A 25,740-nucleotide genomic window follows, 5' to 3' on the forward strand; every position below is an offset into this window, starting at 1 on the left:
TCTCTCAGCCCCACCTCCCTCACAAAGTGTCTGTTGTGAGGAGAAGCGAAAGGAGTTTATAAGTCTCTTTTAGCATCCTTACAGAAGAAACGGTAGGGTATAAATCCAAACTCCTCTTCTTCTTCTAAGATCTCAAAACCAAGGAACATTTTTCTACATTACAAACATTAACATGGTTTCTCCACAGTGAGGATTTGGTCATGAGCAGCTGGAAGCCACCCTGAGCACAGATTTTTCCACAGTCCAAACATTTATATGGTTTCTCTGCAGTGTAGAATCATTAATGTTTAGTAACATGGGAATCCTGAGCAAAGCTTTTCTCACACTCCTATATGGTTTCTTGCCAATATGGATTTGATACTATGTAGTAAGATGTGAAATCCAAGCAAAACTTTTTTTCTGCAATCCAAGCATTTATAGAGCTTCTCCCCAGTGTGATTGTGGTGATGAGCAACTAGGATGAAACTGAGAGCAAAACTTTTTCCACACTCCAAACATTTACATGGTTTCTCCTCAGAGAGGATGTGGGGATGAGCAGCTAGAATGAAACTGTGAATAAAACTTTTTCCACACTTCAAGCATTTATATAATTTTCCCCAGTGTGGTTTTGGAGATGCTTTTTCCACACTCCAATCATTTATATCTTTTTCTGTCCAGTGTGGGTTCGTTGATGTTTAATAAGATCTGAACTTTGAGCAAAGCCTTTTCCACACACCAAGCATTTATTTGCTTTCTCCCAGTGTGGATGTGGTGATGAGCAACTAGGATGAAACTCCATGCAAAACTTTTTCTACACTCCAAGCACTTTTATGATTTCTCCCCAGAATGGATTTGTTGATGGTTAGTAAGATTTGAACTCCAAGCAAAGCATTTGCCACACTCCAAGCATTTATATGGTTTTTCTCCAGTGTGGATTCGTTGATGTTTAGTAAGATCTGAACTCTGAGCAAAGCCCTTCCCACACTCCAGGCATTTATATGGTTTCTCCCCTGTATGACTTAGTCTGTGTTGCATAAGCTGTGCCTTCCGAACAAAGCCTTTTCCACACACCAAACATTTGTATGGTTTCTCCCCAGTGTGGATTCGTTGATGGATAATAAGAGCTGTACTTTGAGCAAAGCTGTTTCCACATTCCAAGCATTTATATGGTTTCTCCCCAGTGTGGGTTCGTTCATGTTGAGTAAGATATGATTTGTGAGCAAAGCTCTTTCCGCACTTCGGGCATTTATATGGTTTCTCCCCAGTGTGGATTCGTTGATGGATAGTAAGATCTGTACTTTGAGCAAAGCTCTTTGCACACTTCAAACATTTATATGGTTTCTCCCCAGTGTGGATTCGTTGATGTTTAGTAAGATGTGAACTCTGAGCAAACCTTTTCCCACATTCCAAGCATATATATGGTTTTTGTCCAGTGTGGATTCGGTGATGTTTAGTAAGATCTTCTCTCTGAGCAAAGCTTTTTTCACACTCCAAGCATTTATATGGTTTTTCCCCAGTGTGTATTCGTCGATGTTTAGTAAGAGATGAAGTTCGTGCAAAGCTTTTTCCACACTCTGAGCACTTATGTGGTTTCTCTCCAGTGTGGATAAGTTGATGCTGAGTAAGATATGAACTGTGAGCAAAACTCTTTCCACACTCCAAGCATTTATATGGTTTCTTCCCTGTGTGGATTCGTTGATGTTTACTAAGATCTGAATAACGAGCAAAGCTTTTTCCACACTCAAAGCATTGATATGGTTTCTCCCCAGTGTGGATAGGCTGATGTCGAGTAAGATGTGAATTGTGAGCAAAGCTCTTTCCACACTCCAAGCACTGATATGGTTTCTCTCCAGTGTGAATTCGCTGATGGACAATAACCTCTGACCTCCGGGCAAAGCTCTTTCCGCACTCCAAGCACTTAAATGGTTTCTCCCCAGCATGGATTCGTTCATGTTGAGTAACATATGAACTTTGAGCAAAACCTTTTCTACACACCAAGCTTTTATATGGTTTCTCCCCACTGTGGATTTGTTCATGTTTAGTAAGAGATGAACTCTTTGCATAGCTTTTCCCACATTCCAAACATTTATAAGGTTTCTTCTCAGTATGGATTCGTTGATGGTCACTAAGATATGAAGTCCGAGCAAAGCTCTTTCCACACTTCAAGCATTTATATGGTTTTTCCCCAGTGTGGGTCTGTTCATGTTGAGTAAGATAAGATTGGTGAGCAAAGCTCTTTCCACACTCCAGGCATTTATATGGTTTCTCCCCAGTGTGGATTCGTTGATGTTTAGTAAGATGTGAACTCTGAGAAAACGGTTTTCCACATTCCAAGCATTTATATGGTTTCTCCCCAGTGTGGACCCGTTGATGTTGAATAAGAGATGAACTCTTAGCAAAGCATTTTCCACACTCCAAACATTTATATGGTTTCTCCCCAGTGTGAATTTGTTGATGTTTCTTACGATCTGAATAACGAGCAAAGCTCTTTCCACACTGCAAGCATTTATATGGTTTCTCCCCAGTGTGGACCCGTTGATGGACAATAAGCTCTGAATTCCGAGAAAAACTCTTTCCACATTCCAAGCATTTATGTGGTTTCTCCCCAATGTGGACCCGTTGATGTTGAGTAAGAGATGAACTTTGAGAAAAGCTGTTTCCACATGCCAGGCATTTATGTATATCCGTTGTGTGCCGCTGATGTCCAGGAATGTTTCCCTTTGAACCAAAACTTCTTCCACATTCCAAGCACTTATCTGGTTTCTCAGTTTTGTTAATTTTTCCATATGTATCAAATATCTGGGATTCAGCACTTTGCAAAACACAAGATTTGTTCCCCATTTTCCATTTTATTTCTGTGCTTCTTTTTGTCTTTTTTTCACCATAAATGAGGTGTTGAGGTTTTCTACTGGATTTGTTTTGGAGAATATTATCCACTGCAATAAAGAGAAAAGATTGGTAAGACCTTCTGGGAAAAGCAGATTCAAGGAAGGAAAACATTAACTGCTCTTCAGAAAAACAAAATCGAAATCAATTTGAAGGGAAGACAAATCCTGCCCTGCATTACCAGCTGTTGATGCTTCCCATCACAGACACAGTAGCTCAGTAGAACCTCCATGTTCAGAGGCAGTATTCTCTGAAAAGAGGTGATTTGGGTCTGGCTATCCTTCTTGTGAAACACCTGAGGACTCTAGTTGGCTGATTGGTTAGAGGGACATCTGGCCAAGCTCTTCTATCTGTTTAAAGCCAGGCAAAAACACATATTCTGAGGTAACAATAGCTATTTTATGTGCTTTTGTGCCTCTAGACTTTATACATTGATCATTTAAGCAGTATTTAGGATTTTAGGCTAATGGTATTTGATCCATCTTACAGAAATTTGCTCATTAATAAATATGGAGAGGAAACATAAATAGATCAATGTGTATTAATATCAACAACTGTATAAATATTCCTACCAATTTTACATACAAGCAAGCCAGCATTTTGTTCCCTGTTTTAAGTCCTCTTTCGCATTTGGGACCACTTTCCCAAATGTTCTTGGGTCATTGCCTTTTCAGAACCTCCCCCTTCCCAAGCTGCTAAAATGTAGCACGAGGGGTCCCACGAACATCCACCAGACAAGTATGCTGTTACCTGCTGATCGCTTTCTTTCTTTTGGGTCTTGGGCAAGTGGATCTCCTGCTCCTTCCAGTAGGACCATGGAATCAAGTTCGGAAACCAAAAATCCTTCTTTAAGGGAAAGAAACAGACCAGTTATTTCCAGACATTCCAACAATAAGGGACATTCAGATGTTTAAACCAGGGTATCTGAACTTCAGCTACCAATAATGGCAAAAAAAGGAGAAACATGATTTTTAAAACTCCTGAAAGATAAACAATGGGAGAGGAGGGGGATTCAAGCTGCTGATATGGAGATCACCTGAAAGCGTAGGAGGAGCGAGGAGGAAACTTCAGCACTCTAGCACTGACGAGAAACTCTAGCCCAGACAGAACTAACAAGATACAGTATGGCTGATTCCGCATGGGCCAAAAACAGCAGTGTGAAAACGGTGTGAAAACAGTATAAACCCTTTTACACCATTTTAAACCCTTTTACACCATTTTCACACCGGTTTCACACTGCTTTTTTTGGCCCATGCGGAATCAGCCTATGTTAGCTCTCTACCAAGGCAGGAAGAATTCGACAACTGTATGTGTATGACAACATCTAAAGCAGTATTCCAGCAAAGGGTGACTGATTAAGGGCTCATCTGCCTTTGAGAGATCCAACAGAATTTGGATGGATCTCAAAAAGCCATACGGATGATCCTGAAATTATTTTTCAGACTTATAGATCTGGAATTAAGAGTTTTTAAATATACCAATCAACCTGGAAAGAGCTCAGAACATGATGTATTATCTTCCCTTTCCCTCCAGCCCAGAACAGGAAAACAGCACCTGCACAACTGAATTCAAGCTGTCAATTCAGGAAGAAGTTCAGCCAGATAATCTAACCATGATAAAGAGACAAAATTCACCTACAAAAATCCTGTTTTTCTTGGTTTGTTTCATAGGGATCTTTCCTCTCATTTTGAGGAATGTGTGAGTCATGCCTAAGTCTAGATTGGTGTAAGTAGAATGAACGCCCCAGAAGGACCCCAATTCATCCCTTCTGCTCTGTCTCCTCAGTTCCCATAAGAGGCTGTAAGGTCATTGGGTCTTACAGAAAGTGTTGTCAAGACACAGACAAATTACAATGACCCAGTAGGGTTTTTAAGGTCAGAGATGGACAGAGGTGATTTGCCATTACCTTCCCTGCAGAATATCCCTGGAGTTCCTTGGTGCTCTCCCACCCAAGTACCGAGCAGGACTGACCCTGCTTAGCTTCTGAGAGCTGCTGAGATCAGGCTAGTATAGCCTGGACCATCCAAACCAAGGTGGCCGTCCTTCTTAGAAAGAAGGGCTTCAGCCTTCAGCATCTGTGAATCCAGGGAAAGAAGAACCTTACCCAGAGAGGCCACATTCTGACAATTGTCCTCCATGACTTCCTTGTAAAGCCTTCTTTGGTCTGGATCCAGCAGATCCCACTCCTCCTCAGAGAAATGAGCAGACACCTCCTGAAAGGTCACCAGACCCTGAAAAGAGGAGAAAACAAATATTCCTCTCTCTTCATAAACAATGCAAGGAACATTCCCCCTTCTCATGCCAATACAAAAGGGACATCGTAAACTTTCAAAGTTCAGGATCTGAAGCTCCATGAAACTTTTACATTTTCCATCCAGCGAGCAGCACAGACAGCAGCAGAGGGAAAGGAGAGGGGTTGGGGGGTTGGGTCGGTTCATCCTGGTCTCGGGAAGTGGGAGGAGCTTCCCCGGGGGAAGAGCCAGAGTTCCACACTTACCCAATCAGTCTTGAAGGAATTCTCTCTGCCCCACCAAGATGGCAAAGAAGGTACGGCACCACCTGGAAGTAGAAGGAGGTAAATGGAAGGCGTTCTATACTTTCGGAGGACTTTGCAATTCATTCCCGTAGAGAAAATAAGATTTTTCCTCTCTGGTCTTAATATGGTTATCTTACACAAAAGGGTGGTCTGTTACTCAATAGTACAGAATTCAGGAGGATATGCCAAGAACAGGCGATGGTAAATATATGACAGAAACTAAGCTAACAAATCCCGGAATCTGGTGGCACGTGAGGAGGATCAGAACCTATGCGAAGAGGAAGCCTTGCTACTAATGAATGAGGCCACTGACATATTGCATTTGTTATATTTCCATGACTTCGTCCGGATTTTCCCCTCTTCTACAACGCCAGCCCAACTGCATTATTGTGACTACTAGGAATCTTCATGGCTAAAATATTCTTATCCAATCTAATACCATTACCCTACCTTGGAATCAGCTATCTGCTTGATGTTCTCCTCTAAACTACTTACATGGCGCAGTGGTTAACAGCAGCTCCAGTGGGCATAAATATCAGTTTTCAGTGATCAGTGGAAACTGGATCCACAGGAAATTGGGTGGGGATTAAGTACTACTTCAGCTTCTTACTACCACAAAGAACTCTGCACAGACTCTCAAGAACCAACGACAGCATGTTTTCACCTCACCTTGTACAACTGTATTGCTTTTCATTTGACTATGACTGTCCTGTTGCTGCCGTCTGGTTATCCTGCTGATCTGTTTGCCATATATACAGTAATATTATTTATCACAGGATATCATATTCACAGAGAATGATGAGTCCAGTGATGTCATAGTGCCGAACATGATTATTTACAGGACCACTTTTTTTTACAAAGAAATTACCAAACAGGTTTTTGACAAAATCCTGGCAGTTAATAACGAGTCACACAGAACAGTTTTGAAAGCAAGCAACTGCTGCCTTCTACCACCATCCTTTTGAGGTATGGGATCTCTGGGTACCCCTTTTCTATTGAAAAATGGGTTAAAAATGGGTTGATTTAAAAGTATTAGAAGTTACTATTTTTAATATTTGATTTTTATCCCACTATCCCCCACTGAATCGAGTTCACAGCAGCTAGCAACACTATAGAAACAATAAAATTCTAATGCATAAGATTCTAATAAACAACAATACACTAGACCAGGGGTCTTCAAACTATGGCCCTCCAGATGTTCATGGACTACAATTCCCATCAGCCCCTGCCAGCATGGCCAAATGGTAGGGCTCATGGGAATTGTAGTCTATGAACATCTGGAGGGCCATAGTTTGAAGACCCCTGCACTAGATAATAATACAGCATAAGCCCTATTCAAAGCTTATAATTTTGTAAATCTTTTTATTGGGCTAATGAGCTCTGTTCTCAGTTTTTAACATGACTCGTCATTATTTGAGCTTGGAGGCAGCTTTGCCCTAATTTCCCTTACTGAATTTGTCCAGTGACCCTGGAGTGATTTCAAACCAATTCTAGGTTTTTGACTCCGCAGATGGAATTTCTAAACTGCAGCCCAACGACACTTTGGGAATGACATCCCTTTCAGTTTTACCTGCAAGAGTTCCACTGCGATAACCCTCCTGTGTGATCCTTCGCTGCACCTGAAAGAGAAAAATGGATCTGAGGAAGCTGGTGAGGAAAGAGAGCGGAAAAAGCATCGCGTGGGTTCTAAAAAGTTGAGGTAATCCATGATTTTGAGGGAATCGTATCCCATGCCCCCCCTCCCCCAACTCGCCCTATTACCTAGATCCGTGGTGGCGAACCTATGGCACTCCAGATGTTCATGGACTACCATTCCCATCAGCCCCTGCCAGTATGGCCAATTGGCCATGCATGAACATCTGGAGTGCCACAGGTTCGCCACCACTGACCTAGATCAATCCCTCTCACCTGCTGGTCCCGATTCGTGTCCTCTGCCTGGCTCAAGAAGAAGCCTCTTGTAAGGACTGACGCCTGAGAACTGATCTCTGGCCCACATTCCCTGACCCAGTTCGCCATCTCCGGGGGCAGGAAGGCCAGGAATTTATCCAGGATCTCAAGGTCCAGCATCTCTTTCTTGCTATGCCTGTCTGGCTTCAATCACTGTAGGTGAAGATGGTGGAGTTGGCTGCAAACCTCTCAGGGCCCCTCGGTTTCCTGATAGCAGAACTGCTTGAACTCCTCGCCCTACATCAGGAGAGAGGACATCAGGAGAGGACATCAGTGGTCCCTCTGGCTCTTCTACGTGGTTCCTTCCCACAATTCCTTTCTGCTCTCAGCCTTCGAGGAACAGAGGCCTTTTCTTGATTCAGGGACACCTGTGTCCAGCTCTTCACGCATCTTCCCTTGCTCTCCAAAAGAGCTTCCACCTGGATCAACAGATCACCTTCCTCCTCTATCACATTCTTCTACAAAGGCAAATGCCCCATCTGTGACCTCCTGCAAAGAAAGACTGATTTTGAGACTCAGATTTCAGAGACACACAAACGCGCACATGTATGACATTTACAACTGAAGACGTGAGCTCTGATTCATGAAAGCAAACTCTAGAATCAAGGGTGTTTGTCTTCTGTGTCACTATGCTGCCCTGGCATGTGGAGGGGGCGGGGTGCTAGTTCCCAAGTGTCCCTGCCCGCTTCCCAATTTTTTTCTGACTTCTCTTTTCAGACAGCAAACAGCAGCAGGGCCAATATAGCTGTGAAGGAGTCAAAGAAGAGCTGATCTTGAACCTGGCAGGGCCTTGACCCCCTGACTGGTTTCATACCTTTCCACCAGCTGTGCAGAGGAGAAATCTGAATATAGCAACAGGTTTGAAGAGCACCGTAGCTGAGAAAAACGAGGCATTTGAAGAGCACATTTTCATTAAGGAATTCATCTGTATAATATGCTTTGGTTTGATTTATTCATTTTTAGCTGCTCAAAGATCTATGTTTTAAGCTCTAGAAGGAAGAAAAAGAAGAAGAAGAAGAAGAAGAAGAAGAAGAAGAAGAAGAAGAAGAAGAAGAAGAAGAAGGAGGAGGAGGAGGAGGAGGAGGAGGAGGAGGAGGAAGGAAGGAGGAAGAAGAAGAAGAAGAGGAGGTGTAGGAGGAGGAGTTTGGATTTATATCCCCTCTTTCTGTCCTGAAGGAGACTCAAAGGGGCTTACAGTCTCCTTGCCCTTCCCCCCTCACAACAAACACCCTGTGAGGTAGGTGGGACTCCAAGAAGCTGTGACTAGCCCAAGGTCACCCAGCTGGCATGTGTGGGAGTGTACAGGCTAATCTGAATTCCCCAGATAAGCCTCCCAGCTCCAAAGCAGGTGGCAGAGCTGGGAACCAAACCTGGTTCCTCCAGATTAGATACATGAGCTCTTAACCTCGTACGCACACTGGATTTTAATTAATAACTATGAATCTGTTAGGTTTTTATTACATTTTGCTTTTTAAAGTCACCTCAGACTAGTTCATTGGAGAGGCAGCAGAGAATTCTCTACATAGATCTATATACTAACAGTGAAGTTGAACAAATCTTTGGATCCCCTTCGGGGATCGGGCGGTATATAAGTAAATCTTTGGATCCCCTTCGGGGATCGGGCGGTATATAAATTTAAGAAATAAATAATAAATAAATAAATAAATATTTAAATCCCAAAATGGAGCAGTGTAGAGGCAAGACAGATCTTTCTACAAACCCGAAAAGAGACCAAAGTTTACAGATAAATGCAAAATCAAAAATAAAAATTGGGTGGTTAAAAAAAACACCCCAAATGATAAAAGGAACAACCGTAGCTTTAAGCAGTGGATTTCCTCAGTGGCTGCTGCTAGGCAACCACACTATTCCAAGACTCTGTTCTGTTAGGAAAGGGGAGGGGCGGAGCCCTTCCTAGGTCCATTTTGGCCCTTGATACAGGACACCTTGGGGACAGACCTGACTAGATTTGCATCCCAGGAAGGGAAATACTGGGAGATTTTGTGGTACAATCTGAGGAAGCCAGCTTTGTGGAGAGACCTCAACTTGACAGAAAGTCATAGAGTCCACCCTCCTAATTGTCTGGAGTTAAGAACATAAGAACTAGCCTACTGGATCAGACCAGAGTCCATCTAGCCCAGCTCTCTGCTACTCGCAGTGGCCCACCAGGTGCCTTTGAGAGCTCACATGCAGGATGTGAAAGCAATGGCCTTCTGCTGCTGCTGCTCCCGAGCACCTGGTCTGCTAAGGCATTTGCAATCTCAGATCAAAGAGGATCAAGATTGGTAGCCATAGATCGACTTCTCCTCCATAAATCTGTCCAAGTTCCGCTGCAATTATGGAAGATCTCCCGATCCCACCTGGAAGTTAGCAAAGACCAATCCTGTCCTTTTAGTACATCCCCTTACCTTAACCTCCTGGGAAGAAGAGCAGCTCTCAGCAAGTAAGGGGGGGGGGGGGAGGGAAATCTCCAAGGGAATATTCCTGCTGAACTGTGCCTCCTGCAGAGCTTCTTGCAATACCCCAAATGCACCCCCTCTTCGGGTTGTTCCCCCCCTCCAAACAACGGAGATTCTTTGCAAAGGAAATCTCCTTTTATCTCTTACCTGTTTCCTTAAAAACTCTTAATAAAGGAGATTATTTGCAAAGGAACTCTCCTTTTATCTCTCACCCCTATCCTAAAAAAATATCCCGGCACTGCTTCCTCCGTCTCTCCCCTTCCCCTGCAAATGGAGCCGGAAGTGACTGTGGAAAGTCTTTGTTGATGCTACTCTAGGGATTCAGACTCCTTCGTTTTAACCCTTCGACTGACTTTCTGCAGTGAACTTGGCCCTGCTAGAAGCTGCATCAGTTTTCCCAGGGAGCCTCAGACCGGTTTCACCTGTAGAGGGGATGAGGGACTCAAAAAGAAAAGACAGGATCGCCCGTTGGAAACAAAAGGAGAGGCTGGAAGGCCCGTTTGAAATAAGGGGAACCAGGAATGCCAATGGATGTGCATTGGCTCCACCGACATACATGATAGCAAAAAAAAGGGGGGGGGAGGGAGCAAAGACAATGCACAGATTCTGTTCCCGGGGGCTCTCTTTCCAGCGCGGGGGTGGCTTGCATGGGTCCAGAGGCGTTGAAATCCGTTTTGCATGTTCTTTGCTACCTTTTTTTCGCGCTGCGACGCGTTTCAATGGGGCAGATGCAAGTCGATTGGCACTCCTGGCCCCCATTAACCCAAACGGGCCTTCCAGCCTCTCCCCTTGTTTCCAAATCCTGCCCTTTTAGTACACCTCCTCGCCTCAGCAGCTGCCAGCGAGCAGGGGATGGGGGGGGGGGGGAATCTCCAAGGGAATATTCCTGAACTGTGCAGCCTGCAGGGCTTTTTTGCAATATCCCAAATGCGCCCCCCCCCCATCTGCGTATTTGTTCAAAGGAGATTATTTGCAAAAAAACACTCCTTTTCTCTCTTGCCTGCTTTTTGCAACACCCCAAATGCAGCCCCGCCCCCGCCCCCTGGATTAGTCCTCTCTTCAGAGCAGGGAGATGCTTTGCAAAGGAGATCTTATTTTAACAGCCTACCTGTTTCCTAAAAACTCTCCCGGCGCTGCTGCCTCCCTGTCTCTCCCTTCTGCACTAAGGGACCCCCCCTCCCTTCTGCACTAAGGGACCCCCCCCCCCCCCGGAGTCGGAAGTGACTGGGAAAAGTCTGGGGATCCTCTGCGCTGATGTCATTCTAGGAATGGAGACTCCTTCCCTTTAACCCTTACGGACTCCGCACTGCCAAAAAAAGCATCTCTTCCTGGCTTTGCTCTGACCGAGGCTGCATCGGTCTCCCCAAGGAGCAGCCAACAGAATTAGCGCTGAAGATCGTTGCCATGGAAATTGCTCTGAAGGACAAAACCTCAGGAATAAGCATCATCACCACCACCCCGGTCCTTCGTTCTTGACTGGTGGAGGACCAAGAAACTTGGTGGGGTAACTTCTTTTAAGGCTACTATTTTGCCTTCCCCAACCCAGGTCTCAGTCACACATGCCAGTCCACGTTATGTGCTACAAAGTAATCATGTATCTTTCTAATATTATTTGCAGACCTGGTATTACACAACACCAGAGTCAAAGAAGGGTACCACTTTCATATCTTGAAATGGGATGAAGGTCAGAAGGAGGTTGAGCTCATCTATATCTCATTTCGCCTTTCCCCACTTCTATAGCTGGACCAATTAATTATTACCGGCCTCCCTCAGAGGAATGAAAAGGTTCCACCCCTTCCTAGCACATGTAACCCCCATGCTCAGAATGGGTTGACCCAGTAAGGGGTGGAGACTCAGAGCAGCATGAGGCAGCAGACCTCATGTAGTTGGAGGAGACAAGGCTACCAGACTCGGACCTTGATTTCTGTAAGCCCTTAACACCTTGTTAAGGTAAACTGCAATATTGTTGGGAACTACTGGGAAGGTAGTTGTTTGTTTTTGCTATGTTGTAAATGTTGGAGTTTATTGTTTCATGGTTTCTTATTGTGGTTGTAATGGGTGAGAGTTCTCCTGGAAACCTTCATCATGTTGAAGCCTGTTCATCAAGCCCTTGGAGTCTTCAGGAGCCAACCCACTTGCAAAGAAGAAATGGACTTGGCAGTATCAGTAGACTGTAAATATAAGGACTTGAAATTGCAACCTGAACAGGACCTTGAAATGTGATGTTAAATGTTGATGTTAGATGTTATGTGTAAGAAAGTAAACCATTTTGTTTTTAAAAATTGTTGCTGCAAACTCATTCCAGGTTCTGCCCCACAGAACCCACAAGCTGAGGTTACACACACATTAACTATTATTAACCCTACTAATTTAACCCAACCACCTTCTGGCTCTATAGAGGTGCCCGTGTAACCCCCATGCTCAGAATGGGTTGACCCAGAAAGGGGTGGAGACTCAAAGCAGCAGGAGGCTGCAGAGCTCATGTAGTTTGGAGGAGACAAGGCTACCAGACTCGGACCTTGATTGGTATAAGCCCTTAACACCTTGTTCAGGTAACTGCAATGTTGTTGGGAACTAGTGGGAAGGTAGTTGCTTATTTTTGCTATGTTGTAAATGTTGGAGTTTATTGTTTCAGGGCTTCTTTTTGTGGTTGTAATGGGTGAGAGTTCCCCTGGAAACCTTCATCATGTTGAATCCTGTTCATCAAGCCCTTGGAGTCTTCAGGAGCCAACCCACTTGCAAAGAAGAATTGGACTTGGCAGTCTCAGTAGACTGTAACTAGAAGGACTTGAAATGCAACCTGAACAGGACCTTGAAGTGTGATGTTAAATGTTGATGTTTGATGTTATATGTTAAGAAAGGAAACCATTTTGTTTTTAAAATTTTGTTGTTGCAAACTCATTCCAAGTTCTGCCCCACAGAACCCACAGATAGAGGTTGCAATTGGCCATTGGAAACAAAAGGAGAGACTGGAAGCCCCCTTTGAAATAATGGGAACCAGGAAGGCCAATTGACTTGCATTGGCTCCAACACAGAGGCTCTAGAAAACAAATCCTTTAGATTAACAAAGGTCACTGACAATGCCACGCTGAAAGTCACCCCCCCCCCCTAAAAGTTTACTTGCTGGCAGAAAGAAGTTGTGCTGAGTTCATAGATAAAATTGTACCTTCCCTAAGCCATAGAAGAGTGGAAAAGAGAACCCTCCAGCGATCCAAGTCTGCTATTCCAAAACAGCGAGAAATAAACCTCGAAGCTTATGGGAAGAAGCACCACAAAATGCCTAAAAGTGGTATATTTGACCAGGCAGCTGAATGTGAAAGAAGCAGGGAGCAAAATGTGCAGAGACCCGAGGATTTCTGGGAGATGTTCAGTGTATTGCCGAAGGCTTTTATGGTTGGACTCAACTGGTTGTTGTGGGCTTTCCGGGCTGTGTGGCCGTGGTCTGGTAGATCTTGTTCCTGAAGTTTCTCCTGCATCTGTGCCTGGCGTTCGTTCGTTCGTTCGTTCGTTCGTTCGTTCGTTCGTTCGTTCGTTCGTTCGTTCGTTCGTTTGATTGTTTGTTTGTTTGTTTGGTTTATAGACCGCCCTCCCCCTAAGGGCTCAGGGCGGTGAACAACATAGATAGAGCACAATTTATCAAATCAAATTAAAATTCGTTGTTAAGTAATACAGGCTCTAAAAGATAAAATATAAACCTTCCCCATTAAAATGCAGCATTAAAATTAGCATTAATACAAGATGGCATCTACTGTTAACTCCTCAACCCCCAGGGGTGGTAGGATTCAATGATGTTATCAGACTCTTCAGACTCTCTGTGATACACCTCTGAAGATGCCAGCCACAGATGCAAGCAAAATGTTAGGAACAAGATCTGCCAGACCACAGCCACACAGCCTGGAAACCAGTGGCATTCCTGCCTAGGGACAGGGGGTACCCTATGTCCCCAGACGTCCCCCATTTGGTCACATGGGGGGGCGCCAACATTTCAGGGTCATTTGTGTGTTTTTTAATTTTTAAAGTGTTTTTTCACGTTCTGGCCTGCAGGGGGCGCATTTTTAAGGCTAGCAGCACCAAAATTTCAGGGTATCATCCAGAGACTGCCCTGATGATACCACCCAAATTTGGTGATGTTTGGTTTAGGGGCAGCAAAGTTATGGACCCCCATACGCCGGGGGGGGGGTACAAAAATCATTGTTTGGTCATGGTGGGAGAGGGTGGCTGCCCATACGCCAAACTCAGGTTTTGTCCCCGGGCCTAGGTACGCCCCTGCTGGAAACCCCGCAACAACCGATTCCTGGGAGAGTTCAAAAGAGGAGAGGAATTTGCAGGAAGCAAGGGGGGTTGGGGAGGCTTATGCAAAACTTTAGGAGATATATTACCGAAGTCTGGAGGGATGAATCCTGCAGAGTTCAGAATGCCTCTCTGCACTGGGCAAAAAAGGACCTCCTCCTGACTTTGTCCTGGGAGAGGCTGCCTCAGTTTCCCCAGTGCGCCTCAATTCGATTTCCAGCAAAGGGTGGCCAAGGGAAGGTGGGACCTGAACTCCCTTTTCCCTTCTGGCTGAGATCCCTTCTTGCCTCCAAGGAGAGACCCTGGGGGCCCAGAAGCAGATAAGATGGAGCCACTGGATGCAGAAGAATCCCTGTCTAAGCGTTGGGAAAATATCATGCTCTGTTCCCTAAGGATTGCATGGAAGATGAGCCCTGCAGAGCATTTCCCAGGCATCAGCTGTGTGGTCCCCCCCCCCCACACACACACACAAGAGGAGAATTTGCTGCAGGTTGTGGTTGGATTTGAGGATTTGGTGTATTTCTCCCCCCATACCCCAAGTGCATGACAGCAAAACGACCTTCATGGTCTGGGGATCCACTTTTTCCCAGTCCATAATTTTTCTTGTCATGTTGTTCCAAGGATTAGACTGAAAGGTGACTGTGGCAACTCTGGGGAAGTTGAGCAGGTCTCCCTCTGGGTTAGAATATGGCTGGAATCCCTTCTGATAGGACCCCGTAAGCCACGTCCTTCACCACCTGACTCCAGGGTCTAGGACTCTAGGAAGACTAGATGATCTCCTCCCCCCTCTCTATTTCCAATCCTGGCAGAAGAGTCCCCTGCTTAGGCACTGGCTGCAAATACATGAACTGCAGGCAGAGATTCCACCTGAGGGGGGATGTGATTGAAGTCTATAAAGTTATGCATGGGGTAGAAAATGTTGACAGAGAGAAATGTTTCTCTCTTTCTCACAATACTCGAACCAGGGGGCATTCATTGAAAATGCTGGGGGGAAGAATTAGGACTAATAAAAAGAAACACTTCTTCACACAACGTGTGATTGGTGTTTGGAATATGCTGCCACAGGAGGTGGTGATGGCCACTAACCTGGATAGCTTTAAAAAGGGCTTGGACAGATTTATGGAGGAGAAGTCAATCTATGGCTACCAATCTTGATCCTCCTTGATCTCAGATTGCAAATGCCTTAGCAGACCAGGTGCTCAGGAGCAGCAGCAGCAGCAGGCCATTGCTTTCACCTCCTGCACGGGAGCTCCCAAATGCACCTGGTGGGCCACTGCGAGTAGCAGAGAGCTGGACTAGATGGACTCTGGTCTGATCCAGCAGGTTAGTTCTTATGTTCTCTCTTTTCTCCTCAGGAAAAGCCTGCTATTTCTGTAACGCAACAAGTGTGAAAGGGGAACTTTTCTAGAGCAGGACTTCTGCTCTTTCTTATGATACTTAGTTGATACCTTGTTACATTCACTGACTCATCCCACAATTGAACGAACAAGAAACCAAGTCTTTGACGAAGTGAAGGTTTTATTTTGCAATAGAAGGAATGCACAAATCCACTGTTTCAGGGAAAAGAAAAGAGCAACATCAAATACAACACACACACCCTTTTTACATAGTCTAGTCTACAGCAGTGGTTTTCCAACTCTGCCCAGTGAAACTTGGGGCCTTTCAAAACCTTGACAAAGCATTTCTTCATGACAATTGCACAAGTGCTTTCCTGAGGAATAACTTGCTCAAAAGTCTTAATCATTCCAGATCTTACAGTTCCTATGGAGACACAGTGATGCCTAGAAATTTGCATCCTTCGATGAACTCAAGATGTGTATCGAGATGTGTCCCAGAATGGTTGGAGCCATACTGGAGTTCTGTGGGAGTTCTGCATTATGGGCCTAGTTGGAAAGAACCTGGACATACCAAGAATTCATTTCTAGAGTTAACCTTGATTTCTAATTTTATTGATTTTCTTTTGTGGATTGTGACCGTCGGGTTCAGCATCAGTAGCAAGGACGGTTTTGCTGCATGAATTTCTGAGAATAAATTCCAGTGACCTTGGAACTGGAGGCTCCCGCTGCAGAGACGGACCCATAACTGGGGACGGCCTGAATGGCTGGAGAACATGGGTTGTACTGCTCAATGCAAAGTGGTTGGTCAGGGCAGTAGAGGGAGGGTCCTGGAATGGTCAGCGTGAAGGGTGGTGGCTGAATAGTCACACTCATGGGAGGACAGGTTGAGTAGCATTGATTCCGTTCACAAGACATCTTTCCAGCGGGTGTATATCTAAAGGGACATAATAGGATGGGGATAGATACAGTACAATGTAATCAATCAGATAAGAATCATAGAATCATAGAGATGGAAGAGACTCCAAGGGCCGTCAAGTCCAATGCAGGGACACACAATCAAAGCACTGCTGACAGATGGGCCATCCAGCCTCTCTTTAAAAACCTCCAAAGAAGGAGACTCCGCCACACTCCGAGGAAGTGCATTCCACTGTCGAACAGCCCTGACTGTCAGGAAGTTTTTCCCGATGTTTAGGTGGAATCTCATTTCATTCACCTTGAACCCATTACTCCTGGTCTTCAGGGGCGTAACGAGGCAAACTGTAGCCCTGGGCAAAACCTGAGTTGGATGCCCCCCCCCCCCCATGGTCGGCCACTCCACCATGACCAAAAAATTTTTTGCACCAGGACATTGGTGCATGCAGGGGGTGCATTTTTAGACATATCAGCACTAAAATTTCAGCGTATCATCAGGAGACTGTCCTTATGCTACCGCTCCAAGTTTGGTGAGGTTTGGTTCAGGGGGGCCAAAGTTATGGACCCTCAAAACTGTAGCCCCCATCTCCTATTAGCTCCCATTGGAAACAATGGGGGTTGGGGCACCCCCTTTGGGAATCCATAACGCTAGACTCCCCTGAACCATTCCAACAGTTCTCTACCAAACTTGGGGGGGGTAGCAATAAGCTGACAGTCTCCTGATGATTGTCGTTGAAATGTTGGTGCCGAACATCTGGAGAGCCACAGGTTCCCTACCCCTGCGCTAGCCTAAAAACTGCGCCCCCTGCAGGCCAAAAATGGAAAACCACTAAAAATACCCAAAAACGAACCCAGCATTTTGATGCCCCCCCACAAGGTGATGCCCTGGGCAGCTGCCCACCTTGCCCAATGGGCATTACGCCAGTGCTGGTCTTAGGTTCGGGAACAGCAGAAAACAAGTCTGCTCCCTCACCAACATGACATCCCTTCAAATATCTAAACATGGCTATCATGTCACGCCTTCTTTTCACCACGCTAAACATACCCAACTCCCTAAGTCTCTTCCCATAGGGCATGGATTCCAGACCTTTTATCATTTTTAGTTGCCCTGCTCTGGACCTATTCTGGCTTTTCAATATCCTTCTTGAATTGTTCTTCCCATTGTACCCAGAATCCATTTTCCAACAGTCATTTAGGACGAATTAGTAATCAGTAGGCATACGGAAAGCACCCAGTGATGATTTGGACATTTTGTTGGCTGTGTTCTAAGTATCGTCCTTGCAGCTACACCGTAGAAACCAGCAAGATATTAAGGAATAAGCTTTCAACAGTCAAAGCTCTTTTCTTAGGTATCTGTTGAAGGGAGTTTTGATTTCACTTTTGAAAGCGTCAACACTGAAAATCTTGTTGGTTCCTGAGATACTAAGGGGCTTGAATCTAGTTCTCATGAAAATGTGGAGGTAGCACAACACATTTTTTTTCTTTTACAGAAAAGAGGCTCTGTTGTCTCATGAAGTTTCTTCCGGACAAGTCCTGCAGACAATGAAAGATCCCTCACTAACTGAGGAAACATCAGATTTGGCCCCTTCCGCACACGCAAAATAATGCGTTTTCAAACCGCTCTCACAACTGTTTGCGAGTGGATTGTGCTATTCCGCACAGGTTCAAAGAGCACTGAAAGCAGTTTGAAAGTGCATTATTCTGCGTGTGCGGAATGAGCCAAAGTCCTATCAGCTTCACAGCCAAAGTTGGGAGCACTCTCTCCAACTAGAATACTAGAATGTTTTTTGAGATGCCATGGCGTTTTGGACATTTTGGAATGGGTGCAGGTTATTCACTTTTCACCCATGTTTTAAATTCATGCCAACACATGCACACACACACACGCACACACACATCTTTTCTTTTGTTCTGGTTCTACATACTGTAGCCAAAGATTATAACATTTTGGTGCCAAGAACGTCTACATCTGTCTAGTTGGTTAGCCAAAGACTCCCAAGGAAACAAATCTTCAAGTCTTTCTCTACCATCAATATTAAAATAGATCTTAACAACCACAACACAAACCTTACCTGCTTTTCCAACGAAAGGAACTCAGGTGAAGAGTCTCTGCGTCAAGGGAAGACTGTGCTGTACCTCTGTGCCTTGAGGTTTTTATATACGTTCCTTAGGCATGGGAGAGTATGACACCTGTTGTTTTCACAAGATTCTAATTAACTCATAGCAAAGTTATCCCTTCTGAAACCACCCAAATTCCTTTCATGGGTGATTTAACTATTAGTAATTCTGTTTCCCCATTTGTTCATGTTTCACAGTTTCCTTTCTATGGAAATATTTTGGGGCACCCACCTGCAACAAAATTTGTAGGTAACTGAGGTGATCCTTCTCTGGAATAATACTGAAGGGGAAAAAATTGGGAGAAAACTCATGTGTCATTCAGAGATAACAACGCTTACATATCACTACCCTCTCTGGGATGTTGCAAATGGACTTACAGTGTGCAAAGACTCGAGCCAATAGTACATCCTTTTATTGTTTGTTTGCATTTGTTTCATAGTCAGACCCCACCCAATTGAGAACCAGCATAGTATAGAGGTTTAGAGTGGCCACGAATAAGTGCGGCCCCCATTGCTGGGCTGGGGAGGGCACTGGAAGGGATGCTGGGTGACTTCATGGGGCTGGGCGCCTTATAAGGCTGCCCGGCTTTTGTCCCTTCCTTTTTAGCATGGCTGGCAACGAGCCTCCCACCCACCTCTCCCTTAATTTGGATACAGCCAGATGGGTGGGTTGCGCATGGGAACTTATCTGTTGGGGAGGGGAGCTGGGGAGCTACTTCTCTTGAGGGAAACCTCTGTAAGAGGTTCAAGGGGTGGAGCAAGCCATGTATCGGGACACACAGGTGGAGGCTACTGAGGCATGCACTCCTTAGCAGTAAACTAAGGTGACCAGATTTTCACCTTTTTAAAGCGGGACACCATTGGGGGGGTGCGTGCGCGCCCCAGAAGGCAGTGCGGTACGCGGGAGGCTTCCACACTGCCCAACCCCCGTTTCCCGCCGTCACAGGGGAGCGCCGTGGGGCAGCCTCCCGCGCTGCCACACTGCCTTCTGGGGCGCTCCTGTTTCCCGCCCTGTGACAGGGTGGGAAAAGGGGAGCGCCCCAGAAGGCAGTGCGGCAGCCTTCCAAAAATCGGGACATTTTTAAAAACCCGCGGGACGCAGGACAAATTAGTCAAAAGTGGGACTGTCCCGCCAGAAGCGGGACGTCTGGTCACACTACAGTAAACAGATCTTTAGTATATGGCCTTCTACCCAGCTGAGTTCCATGATTGCAGCAAAAGGTTTACATTTGCTCCAATAGGCGGGTTAGAGGAAAGGCTTACTGGGGGACGGCACGTGGGCTGTGTACAGTGTACAGATTAGATCCCATGCTGTGTCTCATGCTTCTTTGCATATTTATCAATAAATGGTTTGGCTATGGCCAAAAAATTTTCCCACAGTGATGGGTGTTGAGTGTTTTGTCCAGGGACCCTGAGCATGACCGGTCCCACCCTCAGGTGGCAAAGAGTGGCAGACTCTAATCTGGAGGACCAGGTTTGATTCCCCACTCTTCCACATGAGTGGCAAGACTCTTATCTGTTGAACTAGATTTGTTTCCTGCTCCTCAACTTGAAGTCTGCTAGGTCACCGTGGACCAGTCACAGTTTTCTCTGAACTCTCTCAGCCTCACCTACCCCACAAAATGCATCTTCTGGTTGGGTGGGAGCAGAGGTGGGATCCCACAGATTCTCACAGGTTCCCGAGAGTAGGTTACTAATTATTTGTGTGTGCCAAGAGGGGGTTACTAATTGGTGATTTTGCCACGTGATTTTTGCTTTAGTTACGCCCCTCCTATCAGCAGTAGCGGCAGAACTTGAAGCAGTCTAGCAGGAGGTGCTCCGGCGTGCGTGGCAGCCTGCGCCTGCGTGCATTTGTTTCCCACCCAAGGACCGGCGCAGCGGCTGCGTCCTTGCCACAGCCCCGCCCAGGAATGCCCTGCCCCTGGAATGCCCGGCCACGCCTGCCGTCAGGTTCCCCACCGCCCCACATTGGTGCTATAACACGCCTCTGCCAGTTTGAAACCCACCACCATGGGAACCTGTTACTAAAATTTTTGGATCCCACCACTGATAAACTGGTTCAGAACAACCCACCCAAGGCTGATAAATAGAACATCAATGTTGCAATAAATAAATATTAGAGAAGTCAGCATGGACTGCTCTGGCTAGCCTGATCTCATCAGGTCACAGAAGCTAAGGAGGGCTGGTCCTGGTTAGTGCTTGGATGGGAGACCACCAAGGAAGTCCAGGATTGCTAGGCAGAGGCAGGCAATGGCAAACTATCTCTGTACATCTCTGATCTGGAAGACCCAGAATAGCCTGATCTCATCAGGCCTCAGAAGCTAAGGAGGGCTGGTCCTGGCTAGTGCTTGGATGGGAGACCACCAAGGAAGTCCAGGATTGCTAGGCAGAGGCAGGCAATGGCAAACTACCTCTGTACATCTCTGATCTGGAAGACCCAGAATAGCCTGATCTCATCAGGCCTCAGAAGCTAAGGAGGGCTGGTCCTGGCTAGTGCTTGAATGGGAGACCACCGAGGAAGTCCCGGATGGCTATGCAGAAGCACGCAATGGCAAACCACCTCTGTTCATCCCTTGCCTCGACCTGAATGCTCCATGCTTGTCTTATCTCATCAGATCTCAGAAACTAAGCAGGGTCAGCTCTGGATAGTACTTGGATGAGAGACCCCAAAGGAAGTCCAGAATTGCTACACAGAAGCAGACCATGGCAAACCACCTCTGAACATGTCTTGGCTTGACTTAGATGGCCCAGGCTAGCCTGATTTTGTCAGATCTTGGGATTTAAGCAGGGTTGGCCCTGGTTAGTCCTGGGATGGGAGACCACCAAGGAAGTCCAAGATTGCTAGACAGAGGCAGGCAATGGCAAACTACCTCTGCGCATCTCTGATCTGGAAGACCCAGAATAGCCTGATCTTGTCACATCTCAGAAGCTAAGAAGAGTTAGTCCTGGTTAGCACTTGGATGGGAGGCCAACAAGAAAGTCTAGGGTTGCTAGTCAGAGGTGGACAATAGCAACCCACCTCATTGTGTTCTTGTCTCAAAAACTCTATGGCAGTGGTGGCAAACCTTTGGCACTCCAGATGTTATGGACTACAATTCCCACCAGCCCCTGCCAGCACAGCCAATTGGCAGGGGCTGATGGGAATTGTAGTCCATAACATCTGGAGTGCCAAAGGTTCGCCACCACGGCTCTATGGGGTCCCCATATGTCAGCTGCAACTTGGTGCCATTTCCCCCCATAGAAATCAAATGAAAACAACAGAGCGCCAGTGGAAAAGAAGTTGTATGACAGCCAGGAGCCCTCGGATTTCAGTACAAATGCAGGTTACCGTGTTTCCCCGAATATAAGACAGTGTCTTATATTAATATTTGCTCCCAAAGATGCGCTATGTCTTATTTTCAGGGGATGTCTTATTTTTCCTGTGTTCTGTTTGTTGGGCATGCTTCCAAACAAAAACTTTGCCATGTCTTACTTTCGGGGGATGCCTTATATTTCGCACTTCAGCAAAACCTCTACTATGTTTTATTTTTCGGGGATGTCTTATATTAGGGGAAACAGGGTATTATGGGTACATACTGCCTGGTTGTTATCAGGGGAATGCTGGAGGGTTTGCAGAGGCTGGTGAAAATTCGCAGAATCACTGAAACTGTCTTTGCGGAGTGTTTCTTGTAATCTATCGTATAGGATTGCACACTAGGTGAATCACCAACTCCCAGACGATGACGGGTTACATTACCTGTTGCACAGGCTTCTCTCTCTCTCCCTCCCTCCTTAGATCTTAGTCAATTTGTGGGAAGTGTGAATTGACAATCTGTGAATTGACACTGATCTGCCAGTTCCCGTGTTGCCCCAATCAGTCATCTTGGGCTGGTGGTGGGGACGCATTCCTGATGCTAATGTAACTTTCCACATTAATGTTTCTCCAGATATGTTATGAAACATCTGTCACTTCGTTTAGGTGACGATATCATTGATGAGGGGAGGGCACAATGACCCTGTTATAGAACATGATTATCCAGGGTAAATAGACCAGTGTGTATGGAATCATATCACAAATGCTTGTAATCAGTGGTGGGATCCAAAAATTTTAGTAACAGGTTCCTAAGGTGGTGGGATTCAAACAATGGCGTAGCGCCAATGGGGCTGGCCGGGGCATGACGGGGGCGTGGCCGGGCATTCCAGGGGCGGGGCATTAATAATTTCTCTGTTACTGTAAAAAACTCTTACTGTAAAAAAAAGTTCCTAATTTCCAGCTGGTATCTTTCTGTCCATAATTTAAACTAATTATAGCAAGTCCTATCGTCTACTGCCAACAGAAACAGCTACTTCTCCTCTAATTGACTGCCTGTCAAATACTTAATACTTTCACATACTTAATTTTGTTTCTAGAAATCAAAAGAAGGATACTCTCCTTATACAAGGAACTTTACCATATTTGTAAAACATGTTTTTAAAACAGCCCAACAGGGAGAATTATCCCGTTTTCTACCTTCGCTAACACAGATTAGCATAACATTCTCACATACAGGAATACAGAGCTTTTAAGTGGCCAAGCATCATGGTAAATCACAATTTATCATAAAATGAACAGAGTGCCAAAATAAATAGCCTACCAAGCAAGTAAAGAGTCCCCTGGACCCAAACAGTAGTGTTAAAGGGTCCTCCTCCTCTTACTTCATCCGCATTCGGCTACAAGAAAGAAGAAAAGAGTGGGAGGCGAGGGCGTGGAGACGGAAAAGCGGACCCAATTAGTAACCCCTCTCGCAGCAATAAATAATAAATAATTAGTAACTCCACTTCGGATCTGGTGAGAACCTGCTGGATCCCACCTCTGCTTGTAATCTTTTCAAATATAGAAATATAGAAAAGGGAAAGTTGTAAGACCTTCTTGTTTTATGGAATGGTTAGATTATCTTAGATTAGACATTAGAAAGCCAGAGGGGGCATAATGTTTAGGAGTGTCAGATTAGTATATGGGAAATCCAAGTTTGAATCCCCATTTGTGCCACAGAAGCTTTCTGGTCAACCTTGGGCCAGCCTAAGCAACCTCACAGGGTTGTTGCGAAGATAAAATGGAGGAGAGGAGAACGAGGTAAACTACTTTGGATCCGTTTTGGGGAGAAATGAGGGGGCATGAATTAAACAAACAAACAAATAAGAAACAACAACGACGTTTCTTGACACAACCATTTATTTTTGAAAGCTTTAAACTTGTTGAATTGCAGACTTTCCAGTTTACATCAGGGCTGGACATGAAGAGTGCGGCCTTTTCCACACAAGCCGTTTATGACATTTTCAGGCGGGAAATAAAATGTTTCCTCCATGGAGTTCCACGTTGCTTTTTCTCCCCCCTTTGGCTTTGGAAATGTTTCCAAAACACTTTTTCTCCAAGATATCTGAAACCACTTTTACAGCATTCCTTTTGCCTAAAACATTTCCAAACCAGCTTCCCTTATAGTAAATTCATACTTTAATGCATTTTTCCTGCCAAAACCACAGGCCATTTTCCATGCCACCTGTACAGTTGCCAAACCTCAATTTCAGTGTTTCCTCTGTCATTTTTTTTTGGTCCCTCACCTAACAGCTTTGCACCTCTCCTCCTAAAATTTGTTAATACTGACATTTACCCCCCCCCCTTTTTTTTTGGCATCAATGAAGTAGCGATGCTATGAAGCATCACAGCAGTGCATGCACGGAAAAAAAAGTCCATAGTAGAGCATCTCCTTTTTATGCAAAATATTCCAGGTTCAGTTCTTGGCATCTTCAGTAAAAAGGAGCATATATCTGATATTCTGATGTCACTGACAAGTTAATTCATGTCATAGCATTATCTATTACTATGCATGGATGTAAGAGCTGGACAATAAAGAAAGCTGACAAGGAAGCTGGACAAGGAAGAAAGTAGATGCCTTTGAAATACGGTGTTACAAATATCATGGACCACCCAAAAAGATCAGATAAGTGGGTTCTAGATCACATCAAGTCTGAACTATCCCTAGCAGCTAAAATGACTAAACTGAGGCTGGTCACATAAAGACATAAAGGTCACTGGAAGAAACAGTAATATTAGGAAAGGTTGAAGACAGCTGGAAAAGAGGAAGACTCAGTGTGTGATAGATTGACTCTATAAAGGAAGCCACTACACTTAGGGGCTTTCCCCACTACAGAAGGGAGCTAAGGTTGACTTGGTTCCCTTCAGTGGAGGGCGATTCCAGGCTGTCCCTACAGCAACTTATTTGGCCCCCTGGAACCGAGCTAAGTGGGTGGGATCATCTTGGTGCTTCTGTTTCAGCCTCGATCAAAACATTTCTCCGCTTTAAATGGTTTAAAAACCAGACAATGGCTCAAGGGTGGATTTAACCTGTGGTATATCCGCATCCATGCTTCCACCGAAACCTGAGAACTGATGGCTGTATAGGGCTCGCTTCGCACTTGAATTAATTATGAACCAAAAGCTTTTGCTGTCTCTGGAGTTAAAGGCTTGATGGAGATTGTTCCAAATCTTTGTAAGATGTAATTTCTTTTTGGTCTTTAAAAGATCATGATAGGACTTTCTAGCTGCGAGGTACTCTTTTGATAGCGACACTTTTCCTCTAAGTTCACAATGATGAAATAACTTCCGGAGTTGGGACTTGCTGCTCATACATTCTCCGTCAAACCACGTGGGAGGGATTCACTGAATGTGAAAATTTATGATGTGATTGATTCCTGGAACCCTGAATGGTTAGATAGGAAACCAGTTCATTATAGATTTGACAAACCTCCTCTGCTGTCCTTGCAGCAGTTAACTGTTGAAGAAAGTTAGCCATCCGATCATCAGAAATAGAATGAGCGATGTTTAGTTCAGTTTCTTGCGTCGAAGCAGGACATGACAGGAAGACCCTTCTTCCTGAGCTGATTTGCTTTGAAGGGATTTGTTTATTAGTCTAAGAAGAAGGGGGAGAGTGCTCACTTTCCGTTGAGCCATAATTGCAGAAAGTGATCGTTTTGTTAGTTCAGGCGATATTATTACATAATCAGTCACACTCACCCCACGTGCAGATCTAAACGTGAACTTTCCAGGGTAATCAAAGGGAGGAAGACCATTTAAAATTACCCTATTTGCTGATAGGCAAAGGTCTATCAAATGGGGAGCTGCTTGATTTATGGTGTGATCGCTGGACAACCTGCATTGAGATATGGTGTCAGATTGAATTTCATCCAAATTTAAGCCACATCTTTGACTTAGGGCTGAATCATTTTCTTCGATCCTGGTGTTTAGATCACCAGCAATGACGACG

The 25,740-nt window shown here is 45.1% G+C and overlaps 1 protein-coding gene and 1 long non-coding RNA gene across 3 annotated transcripts; both read right to left on the reverse strand.

Annotated features, from left to right (window-relative positions):
* Positions 1–114: 114 nt before the first annotated feature.
* Positions 115–10,255, reverse strand: LOC125439724 (zinc finger protein 420-like). 2 transcript variants are annotated; one of them, XM_048508870.1, is made up of 8 exons: positions 9,952–10,255; positions 7,310–7,837; positions 6,972–7,020; positions 5,363–5,424; positions 4,970–5,096; positions 3,616–3,711; positions 1,626–2,915; positions 1,082–1,290 (listed from the first exon to the last, which is right to left on the reverse strand). In XM_048508870.1, exons 2-8 carry the CDS (start codon positions 7,466–7,468, stop codon positions 1,226–1,228), a joined length of 1,848 nt encoding a protein of 615 aa, XP_048364827.1. In that variant the 5' UTR covers positions 7,469–7,837; positions 9,952–10,255; the 3' UTR covers positions 1,082–1,225. The 2 variants fall into 2 exon arrangements, with proteins under 2 accessions (XP_048364818.1, XP_048364827.1); XM_048508861.1 differs by having other exon boundaries at positions 115–2,915.
* A 5,339-nt stretch (positions 10,256–15,594) lies between these two features.
* On the reverse strand, positions 15,595–18,546 carry LOC125439083. Its single transcript, XR_007245476.1, has 2 exons — positions 18,416–18,546; positions 15,595–16,365 (listed from the first exon to the last, which is right to left on the reverse strand). It is a non-coding gene; the product is annotated as an uncharacterized LOC125439083 (long non-coding RNA).
* Between the last annotated feature and the right edge of the window lie 7,194 nt (positions 18,547–25,740).

Source organism: Sphaerodactylus townsendi, linkage group LG01 (genome assembly GCF_021028975.2).
Source record: "Sphaerodactylus townsendi isolate TG3544 linkage group LG01, MPM_Stown_v2.3, whole genome shotgun sequence".
Classification (NCBI taxonomy): domain Eukaryota; kingdom Metazoa; phylum Chordata; class Lepidosauria; order Squamata; family Sphaerodactylidae; genus Sphaerodactylus; species Sphaerodactylus townsendi.

What these genes read in the sequence shown, in the direction of transcription:
- LOC125439724 (XM_048508861.1), bottom strand. Translation starts at nt 7,468, where the DNA reads ATGCTGGACCTTGAGATCCTGGATAAATTCCTGGCCTTCCTGCCCCCG. An exon ending in TCGCAGTGGAACTCTTGCAG is followed by an intron (nt 5,425 to 6,971) that starts GTAAAACTGAAA and finishes TTCTACTTCCAG; the next exon opens with GTGGTGCCGTACCTTCTTTG. An exon ending in TCAGAATGTGGCCTCTCTGG is followed by an intron (nt 3,712 to 4,969) that starts GTAAGGTTCTTC and finishes TTTCCCTTAAAG; the next exon opens with AAGGATTTTTGGTTTCCGAA.